This window comes from Talaromyces stipitatus, genomic scaffold (genome assembly GCF_000003125.1).
Source record: "Talaromyces stipitatus ATCC 10500 scf_1105507295511 genomic scaffold, whole genome shotgun sequence".
NCBI lineage: Eukaryota > Fungi > Ascomycota > Eurotiomycetes > Eurotiales > Trichocomaceae > Talaromyces > Talaromyces stipitatus.
Window position 1 is genome coordinate 1,053,929 of NW_002990119.1, and position 21,347 is coordinate 1,075,275.

Below are 21,347 nucleotides of genomic sequence, written 5' to 3' on the forward strand. Positions count from 1 at the left end.
CTCCTGCTGGTCCTCTCGTTACATACGGGATATATACACCCTGCAAATAACGTCTTCACGATCTTCGAGCCTGGAGGTTGCACTCCCGGCATTTGACAATTCTCATGCCGACATTTGCCTACGCGCCAGAATGGTGATTTTCATGATACCTATCTGATCCTAAGTTTAGACTTTATCGACTGTCGCAGCCTCGCTATGACCACGGATGACTAAAATATTGTCACATATTTCCCCAGCCTTTTGTAGCTGAGACAAGAAACTACAAGATTCGTACTACCGTGGTGGTCATACCTCATGAAATGAGCAAAGGCCATTCCTCAAGATGATTAATCGGTCCTACCGCGGTTGCACATGATACTTATACAAACCAATTCCTTTATTCATGACCCTGAACTTGATGTAAATATTGATCTGAGATGGCCCGGATCGTAATTTAAAATCAACAACCACGGTGAATGCCAGCTGGAGAGCATTCCGCGTATGGATTTCAGATTTGTCCAGGCCGAATATAAAAGAAACCTGGATCAAAACGTACCTAGGTAAGACCACATCAGGTGGCCTATCTGAGTCCAGGCCAAGAAGTATCTTATAGAAACTATCAAGCTTATTGCAATGCAAAGTATGCCTAAGTATCGGAACGTAAGGTCAACTGTTCCCATTCGATAATTTCAAACCGGACTACATGATTCACGTGATATATGTCCGGAGTGACTGAAATAGGGCAAATATATATATATTAGACCTCTCTCATTTTCTACCAGGAATAACTGGGTAGGTTCCGGGCGTTTCCCTCTTCTACATAGCACACAGGTACGAATTTACCGAAGTCATATATTAGTTAGTTGATCTTTCAAATAAAACTCTTACCAGCTCCCGAGGTCCCTTTCCGGGTGGATATATCTAGAAGAATGAACTTATGATAAATGCAACACTAGAATAAATAGGTAGGGAAAAATTTGGATGTTGTCTAGCTAGGTATTTGTATACAATGATAGAGGAAGACGCTAATTTAACATTTTGAGCTTCATTCCTGACTCTTAAATGTACACTGACGGCTTAAGGGTTAGGGTTAATATCTCCTGAAAGTGTATAAAACGGACGAACTCGATCTACATCCGCCCTATGTTTGGCGCTTCAACTGCCAGCACTGGATGATGATTGCGGTACCTGTCATGTACTATAAAATCAACATAGCCTCGCGAAACTCGATGAGAACTGTTGACTGCCTCGCGAACAATCAAGGGTCTCGGTGGTGGTATCAGTCTGCTCACAGAAACAGTTGTCAAGAATCTCGTCCCACCGCGAGAATGAGGCAAGTATAAGTCGGCCATGTTGATGTTTGGGACCGTACGAGCGGCAGTAGGTTTGTTATTAGGAGGTTTGATAGCAAGCCATTCTACCTGGATCCTGGCGTTGGACCTTCTATATCAACGTTTCTATTGGAGGAGGCATGTTCGTTGCAAGAACACATCTTCGGTCTTACATAGTTAATCAACCTCTAGCAGCCACCTCATTGCCTCGCAAGATCGTCTCTAACTGCACCTCGTCAGCTGTTCTCATCTTGACCTTCCTGCACTCTACCGTCACCCACTGGAATCATCCTGCCCGTTGTCCAAGCGCCCCTGGATGAAAGTGATATGGCTACCGCAACCGGCCTGGGGAGCTTCATCTTTGGGTTTGGGGCGATCTGAGATGTCGCTATCTCAGCTGCGGTGTTTGACAATGAATGATCCAAACACGCCTCCGTGGTGAGCAACGCTGGAGTGGCACAGAAGCTGGGATGTACTTGTCCGCCATCGAAGGCAACGCTGTAAGCCCGCCAGCGTGAAAAGTTGGGACTGGTATTATTGTCTTATATCTTTATATCAACCCATCTGCCTCTATTTTAGAGCAAAATTTGTAAGGGTTTTTGCTAAGGCCCCAGAACGTTATCGGACTCAGTCAATTGTCATGTCTAATATTGTTATAATAGATTGAACGGGGTATAAAGCAGTCCGACCTAGGTAGACCTTCATCTTGTTTACCTAGGTACTTCATTAGCCCGACCATAGCCACTGCATACCAGCATGTATGTACGTGACAACCAAATAATCCCATGCATATATCCCGAATCTTGTTTCCATACCCATCTATGTCCAAAGAAAAAGTCTGTCAAAGCTAAAAAAAAAGACTATGTGAAGTGACATGTATATGTACTGCTACGCCGTCCAGCCACGTCAGCCAACTAAGTCAACTAGGGCTAAGACATGTAGTGTAGTTACATGCGCATCATGTACATGTACGTACCTGCTACATGCGAAGTAGAGTTGTCATCGAGATTAATTTCCCGAAATTCACAGACTCGGTGTATGTACATACAATTATTGCTTAAGGTTATAGAGTACGTAGTAGTTGAGAATACGAGTTGTCGAGATGTTCGGGATTTCAAGGCGGAATACTGCGCTGTATGCATTAAGTTAGGGCTTTTGTCAGGATTACTTCGTGAAGTTTTTGAGGGTAATGAACATATTCAAAGGGTAAGCGAGAAGGAAAAATCAAGTACGATACTATTTACGCTTAGTGTCTAATTGTTGCATCCGCTTGGAAAAGTGATGCGATGTATATCTACCTGACGAGACTAATGCAAACTGGTGTAAAGCTTGTGTAGGGTTGTAGTAGTTACTTCGTAACCTACCCGGACCGGTCGATAGGGTGGAGGATTCGAGTAGTATTTCCGATTCTACGTACTGCTACTCGACACTGCATATGCTGAAAGGTGTATGCTCATACGCAAGTAGTGCCATTCATTATTCATCTATCATGCTTTCATCAACGCGTATCATCGCACGTAGCAGGAAAACCGAGTTCTACTAAGCTGCCACTCTGCCATGAAATCCTGCCCTACCCCTCCATCCTCGCCCTTTACCCACTGAGTGAGTTTCATCGCCGAATCCTGCTGCTGCCGCGGCCTGAAATGAAGAGTGCATGGGTCCCATTTGTGAGAGGGACGATTCATCAACCCTGAACCCTTCGCCGTCGTTCAGCGCTGAGCGCCAGAGGACCTTCAACGATGAGGACCATTCACGGACTGCCTGGAGACGTTCGGAGTCGCTGGCGCTTTCGACTAGGACTGTTCCATTCTCTTGGTCGATTTTGGCGTTTAGTTTTTTGTCCATGATCAAAAATCCTAGAATCTCTTGCACTTCAGAGACGGAAATCTTGATCTGTCTTGATATGAAGCTCAGCGTGAATCGGGTGTAGGGTGCGATGAGTTTGATGACAGCCTTTGTGCGCATGTTGCGACTGACTTCGTCAATATTCTCGGCAATGAACGGATCAGCCAATACATCCTGGTTCTTCCGTAGAATATCTTCGTATGTATGTATGTCATCTCGTTGATACGCATCAACAAGGTCTGTCATTGCCGATATCCGTGGATCGTTCTTGTATGGTTTGGTCTCTTGAGAATCGAAGGGGTTGATGTCTGATTTCATAAGCATCGTAGTCAACACTAGGTATTTCAAAACCTGGATTCGTTGCATGGATCCCGCTTCGTCGTAGTTACGGAACGATTCGAAGAAATCACTCTGTGCTTGTTCCCAGTTCTCCTCGCTCATATGCATTTTGCCGCCACATTCGCGAATGATACCCATGATCTTCGGATGTGGAACAGCAGATCGTACGCGCAATGCTCGCTCGTAGAGTGCTTTGAGTCGTTTATTATTTTTCGTTTCCGCGTACATCTGGATCTCGAGAGCGTAGACTTCAAGCGAATAAGTTCCCTTGCTGGGATCGTCCGTACCGTCTTCACGTTGACATGCTCGATGTAATTCGCGTAGCTTCTTGGTGAGTTGTGTAAATTCTCTGCGTTCCAGCCACAGCCTCGCCAATTTGATATTTGTCTTGAGCCAAAGACGTTCGTTGTTTGTGTTTTGAAATGTCTTGAGTGTCAATCGATAGAACTCCTCCATACAATGATATGCTTTTTCATCATCTGAGCCTTTCTCTATAAAATCAAGCATGTTGTTGATCGACTTTTCCGAGTAGTTTCGCGTGACGGCCGATTTAACATACGTCAAGAGCTCGCGGTAGTGTTCGATTGCCTGCGAAAACGAGGTTGTTAGCAGTCGTCATATATGGACTTTGAAAAACTCACATCATCGTATCGACCAAGCTTGAATTCGAGTTTGATCGCTTGTTTTAGACCCTTGAAGCCCCTAATCAACCTCTGTTAACATATTACACAGCCATAGCCGAAAACGTCCACAGCCTACCAGTCACCTTTATCTTGCTCCAAAGCTGGAACACCCAAGAACTCATCGATAGCTTCTTCGGGATTATCTGCTTTTATCTGTTTTGCGTTGTAATATTTATTCTCAATGCCAATATCGCCAGAATCGTCATCGTCTGAGCCCTCGTATTCGAAGTCATAGCTGTCTGGTTAGCTGTGGTTGTTAACAGTGGAGTCGCGAGCTTACTCCTCATCCCCAGAGTCCTGCATGAAATCATCGTCGTCCGACATATTGGGACAGGTGGAAGATAGCCACTTGTAGTGTCGGAATAGAGTCTCCTCTGCTGATAAGGTGGATGGACAAAATGTTGTAATTGTGAGGAGTGAAGGGAGCTTCGACTTTCAACAATGACAGCATTTATTGGCAAGCGCGGAGTACTCCCGCGGGTCAGCGCACGGGCCATATTCAATGCCTCAGGTTGACAGACCCGACTGTTTATTCTATGTGCGTAGTAACTTAGTTACTATCTTACTAAAACAGCTTTAACTATTTACTTAAAAAAAAAAGAGAAACTAACTAGGAAATGAAATATGGCTGAGGGATATCGTTATCTTCCGTCCGATCCAGAGCAAGCGCCTGCTCTGTCGGTCCCTCCGCAATCCTTACAGGATTGTTGAGCATGCGAAGGCTTCTCTCGACTGGAGCGCCCTGACGAAGGTTAAGTTAGGTTCAGTATCGACTTCGTCATCCTTGTAGAACGCGAATTTGACGACAACACTAATTCCCAGTAGCGATCTCTGAGCGAGCCCTGCTAACTGATCTATACTCAACTCTATGGAGTGTCGCGGCGTTTCAGCTGTGCATGACTCAACAAAGGACTGGATAGTATCATAGAGTAGTCCGAAGCAAAGACCATTCTCCTCAGAAGTACCTGGGAGTGATATGATGTGAGCAAAGCGAGATTGAATGCTCCCTCCAACTATATCCGATTAACAAACAGTGTAGTCCCAACTGCGTAGGTCGCTTTTCAATGATTCTTAGTACCGAAGGCGGGGGAGGCTGTGAAACCAACATACGTCGCCAACTGGCACGCTCGTATGTGAAGGACTTGTGTAATTCGGTTCTCGCTTCCTTGTCTCGCTCTCCAGGCTCGGAGAAGACCTTGCCAAGGTACTCCAGTAGCAGTGGGTTGGAATCGACGAGAATTCTGTTCCGACTGGGGGTGTTGACTTCATTAAGGTATTTCCCTAATATCAATTTTGAACCTTCAGGGACCACACTTGGTTCGAAAAAGAGAACCTGCTGAAACTTCTTCGATGTGCGCACAGCTTCGTTCCAACTATTCCTTATGCGAGGGGCCACACACAGAAGGAATTTCATATCAGTATATGAAAGGATTTCCGCAACGATCTTAGTGTTGTCGAGTGCTGTGTAACTTGGTATGTTGGTTTTGTTTTGTTTTTCTCGACCGAAGCATATTGACTTGACCTATACAACACTAAAAATATCCCATGTAGAATGGGGTATTTATTTGCGAGTTTATCATGACCCATCGATACTTGCCCACCAGGCTGATTCGTCAGTCCGTTGTCAGGAAGCTCGTTCGTATGACCGACGACAATCATAGTCAACATGGCTGTTATTAGCCTCGAAGCATCTCTTGCTATCATTGCCATGGCCCATGATGAGTTCGTGAGTATCCAAAACGGATACAACGTTCAATCCACGTTACTCCATGTATGTAGAAATTTCGGAGGCTGATTCAAACTCCAAATCGCCAAGTAAATATGCTTATGTAATATGCACTAATCGTATATGGACTAGCTGTTACTTGATATCTCCGCCCCAAGCCATCAACATTTACGCCACTCAACTTTCCATCAAGAAAGTCGAAACGGAGACAAAACTTCATACGGCAGCAACTCAAACCTCATCACCATCCCGATACAAATCACAAAGTTTTCACCATGGGTGGCGATCTCAACTTGAAAAAGAGCTGGAACCCCGTTCTGCAAAAGAACCAGGAGAGAACATGGCTCGCCGAAAAGAAAGCGCTCGAAGAGCGCAAACGCATCGACCAAATGATGCGCGAGCGACAGGAAGAACGACAAATGCTCGAAATCCAACAACTACAAGAAGCCGCCGGCGGCAAAAAACGTCTTAATCGGGTGGATTGGATGTATTCGGGCCCCTCCAGCGGTCAACTTGGAACAACCGAGGAAATGGAAGGGTATCTATTGGGTAAACGACGAATTGATGGGCTGATTAAGGGATCGGAGAATCAGAAACTGGAAAAGTCAGCCGCGGAGGACTCGTTTATGGCTGTTCAGAAAGCGAATACGGCGAGAGATACAGCGGCGAAGATTAGGGAAGATCCTATGTTGGCTATTAAGAAACAAGAGCAGGCCGCATATGAAGCGATGATGAACGATCCGGTGCGAAGGAGACAGTTGATGCAGGCCGCAGGAAAGGATAGTGGATCTGCAGAAAAGGAGCGCAGACATCATCGTCATAGACATCGACACCGAGATGATGAAGAAAGACATTCACGACATCGTTCAGGAAGACACGACTATGATGATGACGATCGCAAGCATAGGCGACGACGCGACGATAGAGTATCTGGGCCTCGGTCTCAGTCGCCTGTTAGACATTCTCGATCTCGAAGATCTCCCTCTCCATCTAGACACACATCTCGTCGTTCGCGATCGCCTTATCGTCGCGATCACCGTGAACACCGCGAAAGGTCATATTCCCCACGATCGCGCCGTCGCGATTGCTCTCCCCGGCAGGACTGGGACAAAGATCATGATCGAAACGATAGGCGACAGACATGGCACCACAATCCACGCCCTGCACCTCCACCACGACGCGAAACACAAGCCTCATCCAAATCTGCTGAAGAAGAGCGAGCAGCCAAATTAGCGGCAATGCAAGAGAATGCGAACGAATTAGACAAAATGCGAGCAGAACGGATAGCAGCTGCCGATGCGCGTGAAAAAGCTGAGCGTGAAGCTGACGAGGCAGCCCGCGCTCGAACGAGCAAAGATGGTGGGAAGGGAGCTTTCTTGTCGAGTATTAACAAACGGGCTGGAGAATTGGATCTATCTGAGCGGCTTCAACGGGGACGACGAAATGTTGAGAAAGAGCAGGAAGCTTATTAATAGTTAGTAGTTCGAATTTATACTTGCAGTCAATCATAAATTATCCTAATCTTCTTCGATCTCTATGTACGTAAAGTGAAGCTATTCAGCCGCGGCAGTCCCACTTAGCGTGAGGCGCAAAGACATTGTATGTTGGTCGCGCCTTACCCGTTCAGGAATAGACGATGACATCGACATCTGTCTTCTATGTCGACCATTCCCAGTCAAGTCTAGTCTTTCGATACAACCTCAAGCTCTCCTCCTTGAAAGTCTCTTCCCTGTTTGCACTGTTGACTGGAAGAGTCCGATCGACAGGGAAACTGTTCTTCTGGCGTGCGTCGACACATATATCTCATTCGAGTATATATATCGATTGTTCTATCAAGACCGAAGTTTTAGCATTCTCTTCCTGCCACAGGCCGTGTTTTGACACCCCCTGGTTCCCGTACATACCGGTGGTGGCACCGCCAACCTACGATCGATCGCAGCACTAGATCCTTGTATCATCTGATTGCTCTTCTTTACACCGACCTGTTTTGCGCTTGACAGAGATCCATCTCAACTCGAGCGTCCAATACTTTCCGATCCGATCTGATATTATCCGAGATCTCGGCGCGACTATTGTTAGAGGGTTATCGCATACACTGTGAAGATGAATCTGTGTGGTCGGCAAAAGGTTGTTCAGCGGAAGATGGTGCTACTGTGAGTTGGCCAGTTGGAAATCGAACAATCCCTATGTCTAACAATGTGGGATTCATAGTGGGGATGGAGCTTGCGGCAAGACATCGGCATTGAATGTGTTTACTCGGGGGTTTGTGTTTCTTTGTCTGTTGTTGGTCGAAAGGTACTGACAAAGTGAATTTTTTGCAGGTTCTTTCCTACTGTCTAGTATGTGGAATTGCCGCATCTGTTTAGTGATCCTTATACTAACATGTGATCAATCAAGCGAACCGACGGTTTTTGGTAAGTGGCCTTGCTAAATCGGAAGTAGATAGCCATTCAGCTAACATCCTACTATAGAAAACTACGTCCATGGTATTTATAGCTGCCACGAGTTGAATTCGCGCGCTGACATACTTTAAGATATCTTCGTCGATAACACGCATATGGAACTATCACTATGGGATACAGCGGGACAAGAAGAATTTGACCGTCTGCGCGCGCTTTCATATGAAGATACACATGTGATTATGCTCTGTTTTAGCGTATGCTATTTCCTTTCCGACTACTAGACTGTTTACTCATACGGAACAGGTCGACAACCGAGATTCCTTTGAAAATATATCTACCAAATGGATGGCAGAAATCCACGAAAACTGTCCCGGTGTGAAACTTGTTCTGACGGCACTCAAATGTGATTTGCGAAAGGATGAGGAACAGAATGAGAATCCAGATGCAGTTACGTTTGATGAAGGACTTGCAAAGGCGAAGGAAGTTGGTGCTGTCAAGTATTTAGGTATTTCTCTCGACCTCTCTAAAAGGAATACGTCTGCTGATATAAGAAAGAATGCTCGGCTGTCCAGAATCGCGGAATCCGCGAGACGTTTTATGAAGCTGCCAAGGTGGCACTGGAAGTCAAGCCAGCCGGTGGTAGTACGAATAGCGGCTGCAGCATCCTTTAACTTGACCTGCTTCAATTCTATATACCATTCGACACGATTCAATTTGCGATCGACCTTTGACTATCTATTCGTGCATATTTTTTTTCTTTCAACCTTCGACCCTCCCTCTACCGTGTGACTGTTAGAGGCTTACCCATTTCACGGAGTTTCAGTTGGCATTGATAAACGGCGTTGTCCTTGTTGCGAATACGTACGATGCAGCCTGCAGCGAAGCTATGCAATGCAGTGCGACTATCCCAGAACTTACCGCATACCGTTCTGAGTATCTACTCGGGTATTCGATTCATTTGGCTTGGTGATCTTCTTTCGACGAGATGATTTATTTACCTTTTATATTAATATTCTAATTCTCTTCTTGTCTACTTGTTCCTTTTCTATTGTTATGATCGATTAGGCGTGTCATGATTCTCTTTACCTTGCTATAATACAATCTACATCTATTTCATTATCACACTCAATCAAGTCCGACATCCTCGATCCCAATCTTATAAACCGACTCAACACCATCCCTCCTCCCACCCTTCCCAACCGGAAAATCACCCTCCAACCTCCTCACAAACGAATCCACAAACCCATCCGCAACCTCACTCATAACCTCCTCTTCCATCTTTTCGCTCGGAAACGTTACCCCCTCCCCTTCAAGACTAGTAGCCTCCTTCCCTTCCAATCCACACGCCACAATCTGTTTAAAGAACCACATCGGTTCCTGAGTAACATTGAGCCCAATACCGTATGAACTTATATGACGCCGTAAATGTACCCCTACAGCCGTAATCTTTCTCGCCTCCCCATCATCCTTGGACGCAACCCATACGCCCGGGTCAGACGTCGTAAACCCTCGTACCCTGTACCTGTCCAAAAGATCGATTACGCTTCGTTCAAGAAGACTTATGTGACATCTCGGCGAGAGACCTAATCTTCTCAAGTCGAGGATTGTGTATGCTACTAATTGCCCAGGGCCGTGATAGGTTGTTTGTCCGCCGCGGAGAGTGGGGTGATATTCCGCCTTTCTCGTCTGTTGACCGGAAGAAGAAGAAGAAGAAGAAGAAGGGGAGGGTTGGGTGGGATCGAGTAAATGTCGAATCGGCTCTAGGGATGGTGGAAGCGATAATTCGAGGGATGGGGTGGGATCAGAGGGGGAGGAAGTATTTGATGGTGGGAGGTCGCGGCGTCCGGTTGTGTAGACGGGGTTGGGCGTGAAGGTTATTATTGTTGGGTCTGGTGGTATTGTCGATGTTGAGGTTGGTGTAGAGACGGCTTTTTTGTAGGCGAGATGGCGTAAGGTGAGGGTTTGTTGGATTTGGGAGACGGTGTTGAAGGGTGTTATGTTTGGGAGGTGGAGGTGGGCGAGACGCATGATCAATATGAGCGGTGCAAACTCTTTTTGTATATTTGTCGAGTCATACAATTGAGTGTCGGAGAAGTTGGAGATCGAACTGCGGCTCCGCATTGTGACGACATTAGCTTGAGCTTCAAGCCTCGACACGTGATCTCATTTTATACGTATTTGATGTTGGGATAAGGAAAAGAAAAAAGAGGAAAAAAAAAGGGCAACAATCGCAATACAAGACTTGTGATAATATCAATTGATTAAAGATGATTATACACCATTAATTTGAGGACCATCCCTAACCAACTGCCAATCCCTCACACCACCCTTCCAATCCGCAATCCTCCCCTCCCGGACCTGCACTATAACCACACGACTATTATCATCAATCATAGGCGTCTCCGCAACTCCACTCCCTCGTCGCTGCTGACCGAACGGCATCTCCTCATTAGGCGCAGCTACAAATGTATTATTCTCCAAATGCTGATTTTTGCACCATTTTTCTTCCTCGGACCCGACTTCCAGAAATCGCGCTGTGCCTGTGATGGTAGTTGATATACTTGATAATGCGCTCGTGTTTAGATTGAGTAGTAAGCTAGCCAGGGAAGAACGCGTTGCTGCTGGCGGTGGGGAGCCGTCACGACCGTTTGGAGCGCGGGTCGGAGGGCGATGAGAGACCCAGTCGTGAACGAGCAATGAAACTCGCGGATTCGCTTCTAGGTTCAGGGTCTTCTTCGAGGATGGGTTGGTGGTCATGATGATTACGGGGTAGGCGTCGAAGGGTGTTTCGGAGAGGTAGGTGTATGACATGAGGGAGACGTGAGGGGTGAGACCGTCACATGTTGCTAAATGGAGCTGTGATTGTTAGCTGATTGTGCAATTGTCGTAAGATTATAGATAGAATGCAGGGGTTGGTTTGAGAAGACGTACATATCGAGAGTTCTTGAGACAGGCAACTACTTCTGGGAGCAAGGATGAGCCGACGTGAGGATGGGTGGTGGTGGCCGAGGGCTCGTAGCTTAGTGGGGGATTCGGTCTGTCTGCCATGCTGCATATATCTTGGACTTGTAGATGTTGAATATCAGTTCTCAATTCTCAATTCTCAATTTGTGGGCTATTATTGTTCTTTGTCGAGTCAGACAGTGTCAGGTCAAGTACTCTGTCCTACGATGATAAAGATGATAAAAGTTATCCGATAGAGTTATCATCAGTCGATGGCGGACATCGGATAAAAGTGGGAGGCTCAACGACCAATCAGAGCTCCCGCAGCTCTCGGATAGAGTAAGTTACCGTAAGCGGCTAGCTCTGTCCTGATTAGGCGATAGCATCACATGACCCGCTCCAGCTTCTTTAACGGGCGCACTACCGTGGAAAAATGATGAATATGATTGGTCTCTATCTAGGTCTCCGGGGACCAGTAACTAACTAAGTTGTGTCACGTGACAGCTTCCCCGGTTTTACGACGTCATTACTAGGATCTTGTCTGTCTGAATCAAAAAACAGCCAGTCAGTCATGGGATGAACAATAATATTTCAATATTTATATTTATGTTCATATAGTATGATCAAGTCTCAGCTTGTCTAAGAAGAATGGAATATCGGAGAACGGTACAGAGTATTACGTACGCATACGCTCCGTAGTGCCAACCCCCGCATGGCTATGGACGCTAACAGTCTGGTCTGAGACCATAACTAGTTAATGCACCCCTTCTCTCTTTCTCCTCTTCTCATCTCGCCTAAACTCCCGACCGTTGCAACCACACACACCTTTTAGATATCATTGACTCTATAGATTCAGTCAACACCATTGGCCAAAGCTTGTCTGCTCCCATTGGATCAGAGCAGCTGGATTATCCAATCCAGAGCGGGCTGCTGTTACCCCGGACTTTGCTTAGTGGTACCTTCCACCACTCGCGGCTCTCTCTCTGTCTCTCTCTTTCGGTCTCTCTCTTTCGCTCTATCTCCCTCGACTGATTCATTCCGTTGACATCTCTCTACTTTTACAACCTCTCCATCTCCCCCATCATAGCAATACTCCCTTTTCGACGTCTCCTCTGTTTTCCGTTTATTCTTCTCCATCCCTGCATGCTCCCTCATAGCATTGACAATCACTAACACACACAACACACAACATCACCGTCACTATGCAACCCTCCAAGGTGCTCCGCGCCTCCCCCGCATTTTCTGCCCTTCGCTCCTTTAGCACCTCGTCCATCCATAATCGTGCCCCTTCCATTCGTGACATCACCCCCACCAATGCTGCTGAGTTTGACGCGCGCCAGAAGGAATTTCGCGAGAGTCTAGAGCAGGCTCGAAAGAAGAGACTAGAGCAAGAGAGTCAGTCTGTCGCAAACACCCTCCGTGATCGTGCCCGTGAGTTTGTCTGGACTCCCACTGCTCCGTTTGTGAGCAATGCGAGTGCGTGTACTTCATTTGACACGACGTGCTCATTACCTAGATATACGAGGGCCTGTTGCTGACTGTGATGCTTATGCTTTTAGGAGAGCAAGAACAATTAGATAGCGCTGCGGAGAATGGCACAAAGCGAGGACCGCTGTCGTCGCTGATCTACGGAACCCGAGAAGGCCAGCATTTCGATAAGAGCATTGAGCGGTCGTTCTCGCAGGTTATTGCGCGTGGCAAGTATGTACATTCGATTGTATTTCATGACGTCAAGCCCGACAAGGTCGATGAGTACGTGGACCTAGTCGGTAAATGGTATCCTCGCATGGCGTCGTTGGAAGAGAACAAGGTGAATCTTGTTGGTAGCTGGCGCACTCAGGTTGGAGATAATGACACATTTGGTAAGCAGCTCGCTAGAATTCCGGGGTTAAACTAACTTCGCGGTAAAGTGCATATCTGGGAATACCAGCGCTACACGGGCTACCACGAATCACTCCATACGATTTCCCAGCATCTCGATTTCCGAGAGTTTGATAAGCAGCTAAAGTCTTTGATCAAAAGCAAGGAGACCTCCCTGATGCAAGAATTCTCGTTCTGGCCCACAACGCCCCCTCGACGACTCGGTGGTCTGTTTGAGCTGCGATCTTACACGCTTCACCCCGGAAATCTCTTGGAGTGGGAAACACACTGGCGGCAGGGGCTCAAGGCTCGCCGCGAGGTTATGGAAGGCGTGGGTGCTTGGTTTGTGCAGATTGGCGATCTCAATACCGTGCATCATCTTTGGCAATTCGCCAATCTGGAGGAACGCAAGATCCGTCGCGAACAGTCTTGGGGCATTGAGGGCTGGGCCGATACTGTTCATCGGACCGTTCCTCTTATCCAGTCCATGAAAAGCAGGATCTTGATTCCCATGCCCTGGAGTCCTGTGGGTTGAGCTGATATTTCCTGATCGTCTCAGTGCAGAGACAACCTGTCATCTCGAGATTTCGGCTCACGTGCCAACCGTTTATAGCGTTTATACCTGAGGATATGACAGAGCCTTATCATCTCAAAAATTATTTATTGTCCAAACAGGTAGCTAGAGACACAATCATACTTCAGCCATCATGTGTAGAGTAACTCAGACCCCATACCCCACGTGCATGAAATGACGTCGCACGGCCATCTGTCCAAACTCGGCGCGTCTCCACACCAACCAAAAAAAAAAGTTGCCAAATCATCGGCCGCGACCAGACGTCAATTTAAATGGCACACCATTCTAGCTGATTCTCCTTTCGACTTGTATTAGCCATTTGGCTGTGTTAATTCTTCTATTTTTCTATTTTTCTATTTTTCTATTCTTCTGTTCTTCTGTTCTTCTGTTCTTCTGTTCTCCTGTTTCTTCTGATCTCCTAAAACGTTTCAACCTCACTCTGTCTTTTTTTCCCCCTCCTGGAAATCAAACAATCATGACCTGGATACGGCAATATGACCTTCCCGCGTTACGCGAGTACAAATACTCTGGTGTTGACCATTCGCTGGTTAGTCGATACATCATGAAGCCGTTTTATAGTAATGTGGTGATTCATTTGTTTCCGATGAACATGGCGTGAGTTCCCTGCTATCTCCTTATTCTACCATCTACTGATTTCTGGACTGTTAGGCCGAACCTCGTGAGTCCACCCCTTTTCCGGTCTGACAAGAATGGTTTTGTTGAGAAGACGAATAGATTACTTTGACCGGCTTCAGTTTTGTGGTGATCAATTTCTTGACGCTGTTATACTATAATCCGACCTTGGATACGGATTGTCCGGCATGGGTATATCTTAGTTGGGCTATTGGGTTGTTTTTGTATCAGACTTTTGACGCTGTGGATGGGATGCAGGCGTATGTTTGTTTCCTCTGTCAGCGTTTGAAGGGCAGTATGCTGATGGTATATGCAGTCGCAGGACGAGACAGAGTGGCCCGCTTGGGGAATTGTTTGATCATGGTATGTTTTGCATTGGAGTTGTGTGGATGGAGCAAAGCTGAGATTGTAGGTGTCGACGCTTGCAATACGGTCCTGGGCGTGTTTATCTTTGCCGGTACGATGAATCTCGGTCAATCGTGGGCTACAGTTTTGACGCTGTGGGGTGCCGTTATGACTTTCTACGTCCAGACCTGGGACGAATACTTTACTCATGTCCTCACGCTCGGCATCATCTCCGGCCCTGTGGAAGGTATTCTGACTCTGTGCGCCGTCTTCTCGTTTACTGCATACATGGGCGGAGGCAGTTTCTGGCATCGTCCCATGCTCGCGACACTCGGTGTCTCGCAACCTTCTTTCCTCCCAGTTACCGTGTACGAATTACCGTTCACTTCATGGTACATGATCTACGGGGCATTCATGCTCTTCTTCGCAACAGGCAGCAGCATCATCAACGTCATGAAAGCTCGCCGCGCTCGAATGGAGAACCCCATCACCCCTTTATTCGGCCTCTTACCGTTCATATACATGTGGATTTTGACACCCGTGTATCTGTTCCTGCAACCGAATATCCGCCAAAACCATCTACTCCCGTTTTTGATCTACGTCGGTATCGTTAATGCCTATTCAGTTGGTCAAATGATTGTTGCGCATTTGCTCAAGACTTCATTCCCGCGAAGCAACGCTTTGATTTGGCCGCTTGCTGTGGCTGTGGTTGATAGTCTTGGCCCGTTTACGGGTCTGTGGCCCAGCGTCTTGGGAGATGATATTTATCAGGTTGCGTTTGTTTTCACGGCGCTTGGGCTTGCGGTTGGTGTGTATGCTAGTTTTGTGGTAAGTCTTACATCTCGAGCTGCTTGAAGGTCTTGTCTAACTGTATAGCACACTGTGATTGTCACGATTTGCGATTACCTTGATATTTGGTGCTTGACTATTAAGCATCCGTATGTCGAGGGGGAAGAGCAACTCAACGGAAATGGCAAGAAGACGTTATGATAGCAGATATTTCGATCAGGGGAGTAGCTGGAGGGAGATAGATGACAATGGTTCGGGGTCCATTTGACGAATGATCTCAATAGCATAATAGCATAATGCGAATATCCCACTAGTTAGTTTACCATAGCGTATACAAATAATACTGATTCACGATGAGTCGAGATGACTCTATACTGTCCGATAATCTGATTGGCGGCATCTCGGCCCGGAAAAACACCGCCTCCGAGTGCAGGGACAGTGGCAAAGCTAAGCGAGACCACACATAATCTGCCGGTCCCCAATCAGGAAGTTGTGCGCTTGGCATTTTGACTAACCAAAGGAAGATTCCACAAACTCCTCAATCTTCTTACTTTCCCTTCGCTTCATCGACCATCGTCGCCAATTTTCGTTTCCATCGTTCAATCAACCAGACAAGATATTTATCGCTGATTGCATTGGAAATTAGTCAAGATGGTATGTCTTTTCTTCCGCTCGATGATGAGGTTTTTTTTGAAGGGGGATATTTGATGAATCGTTGATGATGAAGGAAAACCCTGACTGACAACCTTTCGTATTGCAGGTTCTCGCGGTCGATCTCCTCAACCCTACCCCTCAGTCTGAGGCTCGCAAGCACAAGCTCAAGGTACGAAAAATCGATGAATACCACCCTCAATACAACTGCGAAAGAAAACGAAGGACAGAACTGACGGATAAATAGACCCTCGTGCCTGCCCCCCGCTCCTTCTTCATGGACGTCAAGTGCCCAGGCTGCTTCACAATCACCACCGTCTTCTCACACGCCCAGACCGTCGTTATCTGCGCCGGTTGTTCGACTGTTCTCTGCCAACCTACCGGTGGTAAGGCCCGTCTTACCGAGGGCTGCTCTTTCCGACGCAAGTAGACGATTCGACCGAATGAAAAAAGAAAACTGGGACGAAAATATGAAACGATAGGAAGTCGAAAATTTGTTTATTTTCTCGCCGATTACGACAACCCTTTTTCCTTCATCAGTGGGGTTGATCACTGAATGAGGTCTTACTTCTTCTTTGGATTGGCTATCAGAAATGATACCGACCGGAAAGATGGCCTGATTCATTGATTGATTTTCAAAATGGTGGCGTTTCTCGAACTCCGTTCTATTCGCTTTTTTTTTATCGTGTCCTGTTCGTCAGCGTCAGCGTCAACAATCACCGCGACTCGGTCATATCATATCGATTTGGATGAAATGGAAATGAAATATGATTGATTGTTTTCATGACTTTGTTTTCTTCCTTTATTTACTTTTTTCTTTGCTCTTCGGACACAAAAAAAGAACAGATAGAAGATGGACTCTTGGTTTCGCCTCCAATTTCTCACACCATACGACACCTTTATACCACTGAAAACCCGCCCCCGTTTTTTTTATACAAAAAAATCTCTTACAAATACAAAAAATGTTAAAAAAAAAAAGAGCCGTCCTTGCGAAGCACATACTATATTACATTTTTGGAGCGGAGTTCCGGATATCTGGTCTATTTCTACTATCGTTCTGTCGATCGTGAGGTTGATTGATAGGTAGGATAGGATTATGCATCTATGAGCATGTTGTTTTGTTCAATTCTCCGGGTTCTGATCCGTATGCGACGTAGTAAGTAACATATTCATGTCTTATCCTCTTAAAGCGTCTGGGTCTAGATGCGAATTCATGCTGTAGTCTGTAGACCTGAGTAAGCGTGATCGATATCAGGCTTTTGATAGAGAACAAGCTTTTGATTCGTGTTATACAGTCTAATACAGATAAAAGAGTGACAAATCGCAGAATATCCAAACGTGCTAATCAACCCATCCATCGTACATCCTCCTCGTCATAGCATACCATTACCATAATTCATAATTCATAAACCTCCCTCATATCCCAGATTGGGCAGACCTAAGACTCTCAATCCCTTCCCACCAACCTAGCAATCCCTTCCTTAATCTCACTCCCAAAACCCACCGGATTCCCAGGATCCCCACCAGTCAACACGGCCAATCTCCCCGTCGAATCATTGATCAATGCATTCGCAAACCCGTTTCGGCCCATGACATCGACGACTTGTTTTTTGGTTTCCGAGTCCCCTTCGCGGAGTTTGTTGATGTCGATTGACCTCAATTCTTTGCGGGTGTTGCGGATGAAGTCGAAGATGAAGAAGAGGGTTGGATGGGTGTCTGGGGGTTGCATTAGGGGGTGGGATTCGAAGGAACTGTTAATATCATCAGCAAATCAGATCATGTCAGAATGGACTGAGTACGGTTTTGGGAAGGGCGTACTCGAGTAATTCACCCATTTGATCGTCCATCTTCTTAGCGTTGAAGTCTAGGAGATCTTCTTTGTCTTCTGTTGCCATTGTATCTGGTCTGTTTTCTGCGTCTAATAGCAACGGAACGAGTTTGTAGAAAGAAATCAATTGAATCTTCAGAAAACTCCCTAAGGGATTCGTCGACACTTCACATGTAAATATAAATAATCAACAGCAAATGACTTCCAGTGACGTCGTCTAGGAAAAAGGTACCAAGGTAGTAGGAAATTCTTGATTGGATGATGAAGACGTTCCTGAACAGAAAGGAATTGATCAATCGTGTGGCAGTTGGTTATACGTCCAGATCGGTTCAGAAGAAAAGAAGTTGAAGGATAAAAAGTTGGCAACGATTCAATCATGACGTTGATAATTTAACCCTAGGGTACAATGTGGTATGGTAATGCGATTACGGTATGTATGTATGTATGTAACTATGGCATGTGGTCTCCGGTTATCTTATCTGCTATCTTACTCTTGAGTGCCATGAGTCTTTGAAATTATAGGTTTCTTTTCTACAGACTTCATATCGAAGAAGATAAAGTCCAACCGCATCTCGCACAACATATAGATAAACATGGCATCAACCAAACCCCCCCTCAAAATCCTCATGCTCCACGGCTTCACTCAATCCGGTCCCCTCTTCCGCGCCAAAACCGGCGCACTCACAAAATCAATCGCAAAAGCATTCCCTTTACACATCGTCTCTTTTTCGTATCCCACGGGACCCTTACGACTCAATCCTTCTGACGTTCCGGGGTATAATGTCGATGATGCCGCTGACGGAAAAGACGAGAAATTCGAGATAGAAGCGTACGGCTGGTGGAGGAGACCAAGTACGACTCCGCCAACTTATAAAGGTATCGAAGATGGATTGGCCAGTGTTGCCGCCGTGCTGCGGGATGAAGGGCCGTTTGATGGCGTAATTGGGTTTTCGCAGGGTGCTTGTCTTGCGTTTATGGTTGCCAGTCTATTAGAAGCCAACAGGAACGAATCGTTCAATGCAGCGGCGGCTGAGGATGGTGTACAATTCCCTGAGGCTTTTTCTGCAAATAATGTCGGGAATCATCCTCCGCTCAAATTCGCGATTGTCTATAGTGGGTTCAAACTTGCGGATCCGCGATGGAAGGCTTTATATGACGCTCAAAAACCGGTTACGACGCCCGTGTTGCATGTTTTGGGGACGTTGGATGCGCTGGTTACGGAGGAGATGTCTAGAGGATTGATAGAGGCTTGTGCGGGTGACCCAGAAAAGGATGGGAAAGTTGTGTTCCATCCTGGAGGACATTTTGTGCCAAGTCAAAAGACATATCTCGAAATTGCTGTGGGGTTTATCAGGAGGGCACTGGAAGGGGATAAGAAGAAAGAGGAAGAGGATGAAAGAGTTGAGGATATGGATGTGCCGTTTTAACCTTGTGACTTGGCATAGATAGATCATAATAGATAGACTTATTACTGTATAATAGAGGTACATTTCTGTCTGATGTACTATACATATCTAACTACCATCATGCCTTCACCTTCTCAGACTTGGTCGGCTGGATACGAGCCATCATCTCCTCCTTTGTGATCAGATGGTCGATTCTCTCCAGCAAACCCAGCAGACTCCTCATGTTGCTGCTCCATTCATTCAAGACGTCGTCTGCATCCCGGGGCTTCGCAAAGTTGATGACACGAGCAGGACGGTCAATCTTTGCATAGATGGTCTTGGACGTGACCAGGTCGCTGATGTATTTCTCCGTCTCTTCCTCGTTCAAGTCTAGCAATTGCGTCAACCGGCTCGTCTGGATACGAGTGTAGTACTTGGCGATAACGCGCACATTGTGCTCAATTACTCGCTTTCGCAGATCTTGCCATCGAGTATGGGCGTCTGGATCGTTCGGGTTCTGCTCCTTGTCAAAGACATCAGTGCTGGTGAGATGAGGGCCAAAGGTTTCTGCAATCTCGGGCCAGCGCATTAATTCATGCACTGTAAACAATTTCAATAGACGCGCTTCGGTTGGAACTTGCGACAAGCGGCTATCTTGTTGTATACGGTGAAGCAGATCAGATTGCTCGTTGTCGTATGGAGCAAGAACAACGTAGTAGACAATTCGGGCAAGTACCTAGAATCATGAGTTAATTTTTATCTTGAACTATCACATTAGAATACTCACAGCTCGGAGACGCTCAGGTTCCTCTTCCACCGACTCAGTATCGAGAACATCCCGGTAGTGCTTGCAGGTATCGAGATAGTTATGGTCATGTTTCGAGAGAATAATCTGCTGCTCGTAATAACGAAGCTTCAAATCCTCAACAGATTCATCCTTCTCTGGCATAGGCTCATCAGAAGCGCGCGTCTTCACCCGCTCCTCATATTCCTTCTGCTCCTTCTCCAACTGTTCAGGTGTCTTCTTCGGTTTGCGTGCAAAGTAGCGCTTATTGATCTTCCGGCTCAGAATAGCCGCCTGAGTCCAATCGCCCTTCTCAATACACAAAGCGACCTGTTCGAGAATGAACTCGGTCTTTTCCCTCCTGGTCATTGAGCCGAATGTCTCAACCTGAAGCTCGCAAAGGATATCGGTGGCCGAGTTGAGGTCTCCTTGGGATTTCTTGATGTGTGATAAATAACGGGTAATACGGGCTCGTTCGACTTCGACAAAGATCTACCACTGTCAGTACGCTTCGTTTCATTAGAAACATTTCAACGCACCTTTCCTTCTGTCACGGTTCGCAGAGTCTCAATTACTGACAGCTTCGTTTCGACATCAGGAGTATCCTCAAGAAATTCCATGACTTTCTGGACCATTTTCGTCGTCGCCTGCTTGAGCTGGCCATGTTTCTTAGATAGCAAAAGCACCTGGTCGTTCAGTAGACTCCAGTCGCCGGACTCCTTGCTAATCAAGACGATGGTTACGATGACTCGGGAGGTGGTTGCGAGGTCAGATGCCTATAACAATCAGTATAATGCTTGCATAATGCTGGCCCACGAGATCTTACCTGACGAGCATGCTTCTCCAGCAAGGACAGCTTATCGATGGCCGCTTGAACATTGCTCTATCATCGAGTTAGGAAATCGACATATATTCGAGCTCAAGACGTCAAACCTTGGCAAGTTCTTGGGCTTCTGGAATTATCTTGTCTGCATCCTTGCTGAAATCTTTCTCTGGCTTGAGGAGTTCTCCGGACATGATGGCGACTGACGCACCGCCGTCGTCTGAAATTTATCGGCTGGTATATCGAGAAAGTGCAATATCGACTATTTATTATCCCCTCCGCATTTATGGATTCGGCAGCGTAATAAGGTGGACAAGAGTGTGAGATGTGGATCGTGAGATGGTGAAGCTGTCTTGCTGGGCAAGCTATGGAAGCTGTGCTGGACGGCAACATCATGCTTACTCACGTGATCAAATCGCTTCCGCTT

General features: G+C 46.4%; 10 protein-coding genes across 11 annotated transcripts, besides 2 other annotated features; 6 read left to right on the top strand and 4 right to left on the bottom strand.

Moving 5' to 3' along the window:
• Positions 1–2,688: 2,688 nt before the first annotated feature.
• On the bottom strand, positions 2,689–4,595 carry TSTA_100920 (COP9 signalosome subunit 2 (CsnB), putative). The gene is made up of 4 exons (XM_002486044.1): positions 4,458–4,595; positions 4,254–4,412; positions 4,136–4,196; positions 2,689–4,082 (listed from the first exon to the last, which is right to left on the bottom strand). The coding sequence occupies exons 1-4, from the start codon at positions 4,499–4,501 to the stop codon at positions 2,850–2,852; spliced, it is 1,497 nt and encodes a 498-aa protein (XP_002486089.1). The 5' UTR covers positions 4,502–4,595; the 3' UTR covers positions 2,689–2,849.
• Positions 4,596–5,314: 719 nt separating this feature from the next.
• TSTA_100930 (uncharacterized protein) lies at positions 5,315–7,375 on the top strand (the record flags this gene model as incomplete). The annotated part of the gene is made up of 2 exons (XM_002486045.1): positions 5,315–5,903; positions 6,131–7,375. The coding sequence occupies exons 1-2, from the start codon at positions 5,844–5,846 to the stop codon at positions 7,373–7,375; spliced, it is 1,305 nt and encodes a 434-aa protein (XP_002486090.1). The 5' UTR covers positions 5,315–5,843.
• Positions 7,376–7,643: 268 nt separating this feature from the next.
• TSTA_100940 (Rho GTPase Rho3) lies at positions 7,644–10,522 on the top strand. Its single transcript, XM_002486046.1, has 8 exons — positions 7,644–8,056; positions 8,115–8,165; positions 8,225–8,242; positions 8,301–8,317; positions 8,375–8,389; positions 8,438–8,559; positions 8,609–8,810; positions 8,861–10,522. The coding sequence occupies exons 1-8, from the start codon at positions 8,007–8,009 to the stop codon at positions 8,974–8,976; spliced, it is 591 nt and encodes a 196-aa protein (XP_002486091.1). The 5' UTR covers positions 7,644–8,006; the 3' UTR covers positions 8,977–10,522.
• Positions 9,431–11,353, bottom strand: TSTA_100950 (pyridoxamine phosphate oxidase, putative; the record flags this gene model as incomplete). The annotated part of the gene is made up of 3 exons (XM_002486047.1): positions 9,431–10,356; positions 10,585–11,161; positions 11,237–11,353. The coding sequence occupies 3 exons, from the start codon at positions 11,351–11,353 to the stop codon at positions 9,431–9,433; spliced, it is 1,620 nt and encodes a 539-aa protein (XP_002486092.1).
• Positions 10,002–10,026: a microsatellite.
• A 701-nt stretch (positions 11,354–12,054) lies between the features above and the next one.
• On the top strand, positions 12,055–13,759 carry TSTA_100960 (NIPSNAP family protein). Its single transcript, XM_002486048.1, has 3 exons — positions 12,055–12,679; positions 12,808–13,110; positions 13,159–13,759. The coding sequence occupies exons 1-3, from the start codon at positions 12,451–12,453 to the stop codon at positions 13,641–13,643; spliced, it is 1,017 nt and encodes a 338-aa protein (XP_002486093.1). The 5' UTR covers positions 12,055–12,450; the 3' UTR covers positions 13,644–13,759.
• Positions 12,224–12,274: a sequence feature (CT-rich).
• Positions 13,760–13,936: 177 nt separating the features above from the next.
• TSTA_100970 (aminoalcoholphosphotransferase) lies at positions 13,937–15,810 on the top strand. Of its 2 annotated transcripts, XM_002486049.1 has the most exons (6): positions 13,937–14,297; positions 14,352–14,361; positions 14,418–14,575; positions 14,632–14,678; positions 14,728–15,488; positions 15,537–15,810. In XM_002486049.1, the coding sequence occupies exons 1-6, from the start codon at positions 14,158–14,160 to the stop codon at positions 15,648–15,650; spliced, it is 1,230 nt and encodes a 409-aa protein (XP_002486094.1). In that variant the 5' UTR covers positions 13,937–14,157; the 3' UTR covers positions 15,651–15,810. The 2 variants fall into 2 exon arrangements, with proteins under 2 accessions (XP_002486094.1, XP_002486095.1); XM_002486050.1 differs by having other exon boundaries at positions 14,728–15,810.
• A 199-nt stretch (positions 15,811–16,009) lies between these two features.
• TSTA_100980 (40S ribosomal protein S27) lies at positions 16,010–17,226 on the top strand. The gene is made up of 3 exons (XM_002486051.1): positions 16,010–16,103; positions 16,210–16,272; positions 16,348–17,226. The coding sequence occupies exons 1-3, from the start codon at positions 16,101–16,103 to the stop codon at positions 16,528–16,530; spliced, it is 249 nt and encodes an 82-aa protein (XP_002486096.1). The 5' UTR covers positions 16,010–16,100; the 3' UTR covers positions 16,531–17,226.
• A 180-nt stretch (positions 17,227–17,406) lies between these two features.
• TSTA_100990 (uncharacterized protein) lies at positions 17,407–18,274 on the bottom strand. Its single transcript, XM_002486052.1, has 2 exons — positions 17,919–18,274; positions 17,407–17,851 (listed from the first exon to the last, which is right to left on the bottom strand). Exons 1-2 carry the CDS (start codon positions 17,993–17,995, stop codon positions 17,548–17,550), a joined length of 381 nt encoding a protein of 126 aa, XP_002486097.1. The 5' UTR covers positions 17,996–18,274; the 3' UTR covers positions 17,407–17,547.
• A 60-nt stretch (positions 18,275–18,334) lies between these two features.
• Positions 18,335–20,014, top strand: TSTA_101000 (dihydrofolate reductase; the record flags this gene model as incomplete). Its single annotated transcript, XM_002486053.1, has 2 exons — positions 18,335–18,358; positions 18,516–20,014. 2 exons carry the CDS (start codon positions 18,335–18,337, stop codon positions 19,353–19,355), a joined length of 864 nt encoding a protein of 287 aa, XP_002486098.1. The 3' UTR covers positions 19,356–20,014.
• Positions 18,662–21,275, bottom strand: TSTA_101010 (proteasome regulatory particle subunit (RpnE), putative). The gene is made up of 5 exons (XM_002486054.1): positions 21,031–21,275; positions 20,924–20,980; positions 20,637–20,873; positions 20,101–20,589; positions 18,662–20,049 (listed from the first exon to the last, which is right to left on the bottom strand). Exons 1-5 carry the CDS (start codon positions 21,112–21,114, stop codon positions 19,453–19,455), a joined length of 1,464 nt encoding a protein of 487 aa, XP_002486099.1. The 5' UTR covers positions 21,115–21,275; the 3' UTR covers positions 18,662–19,452.
• Positions 21,276–21,347: the final 72 nt, after the last annotated feature.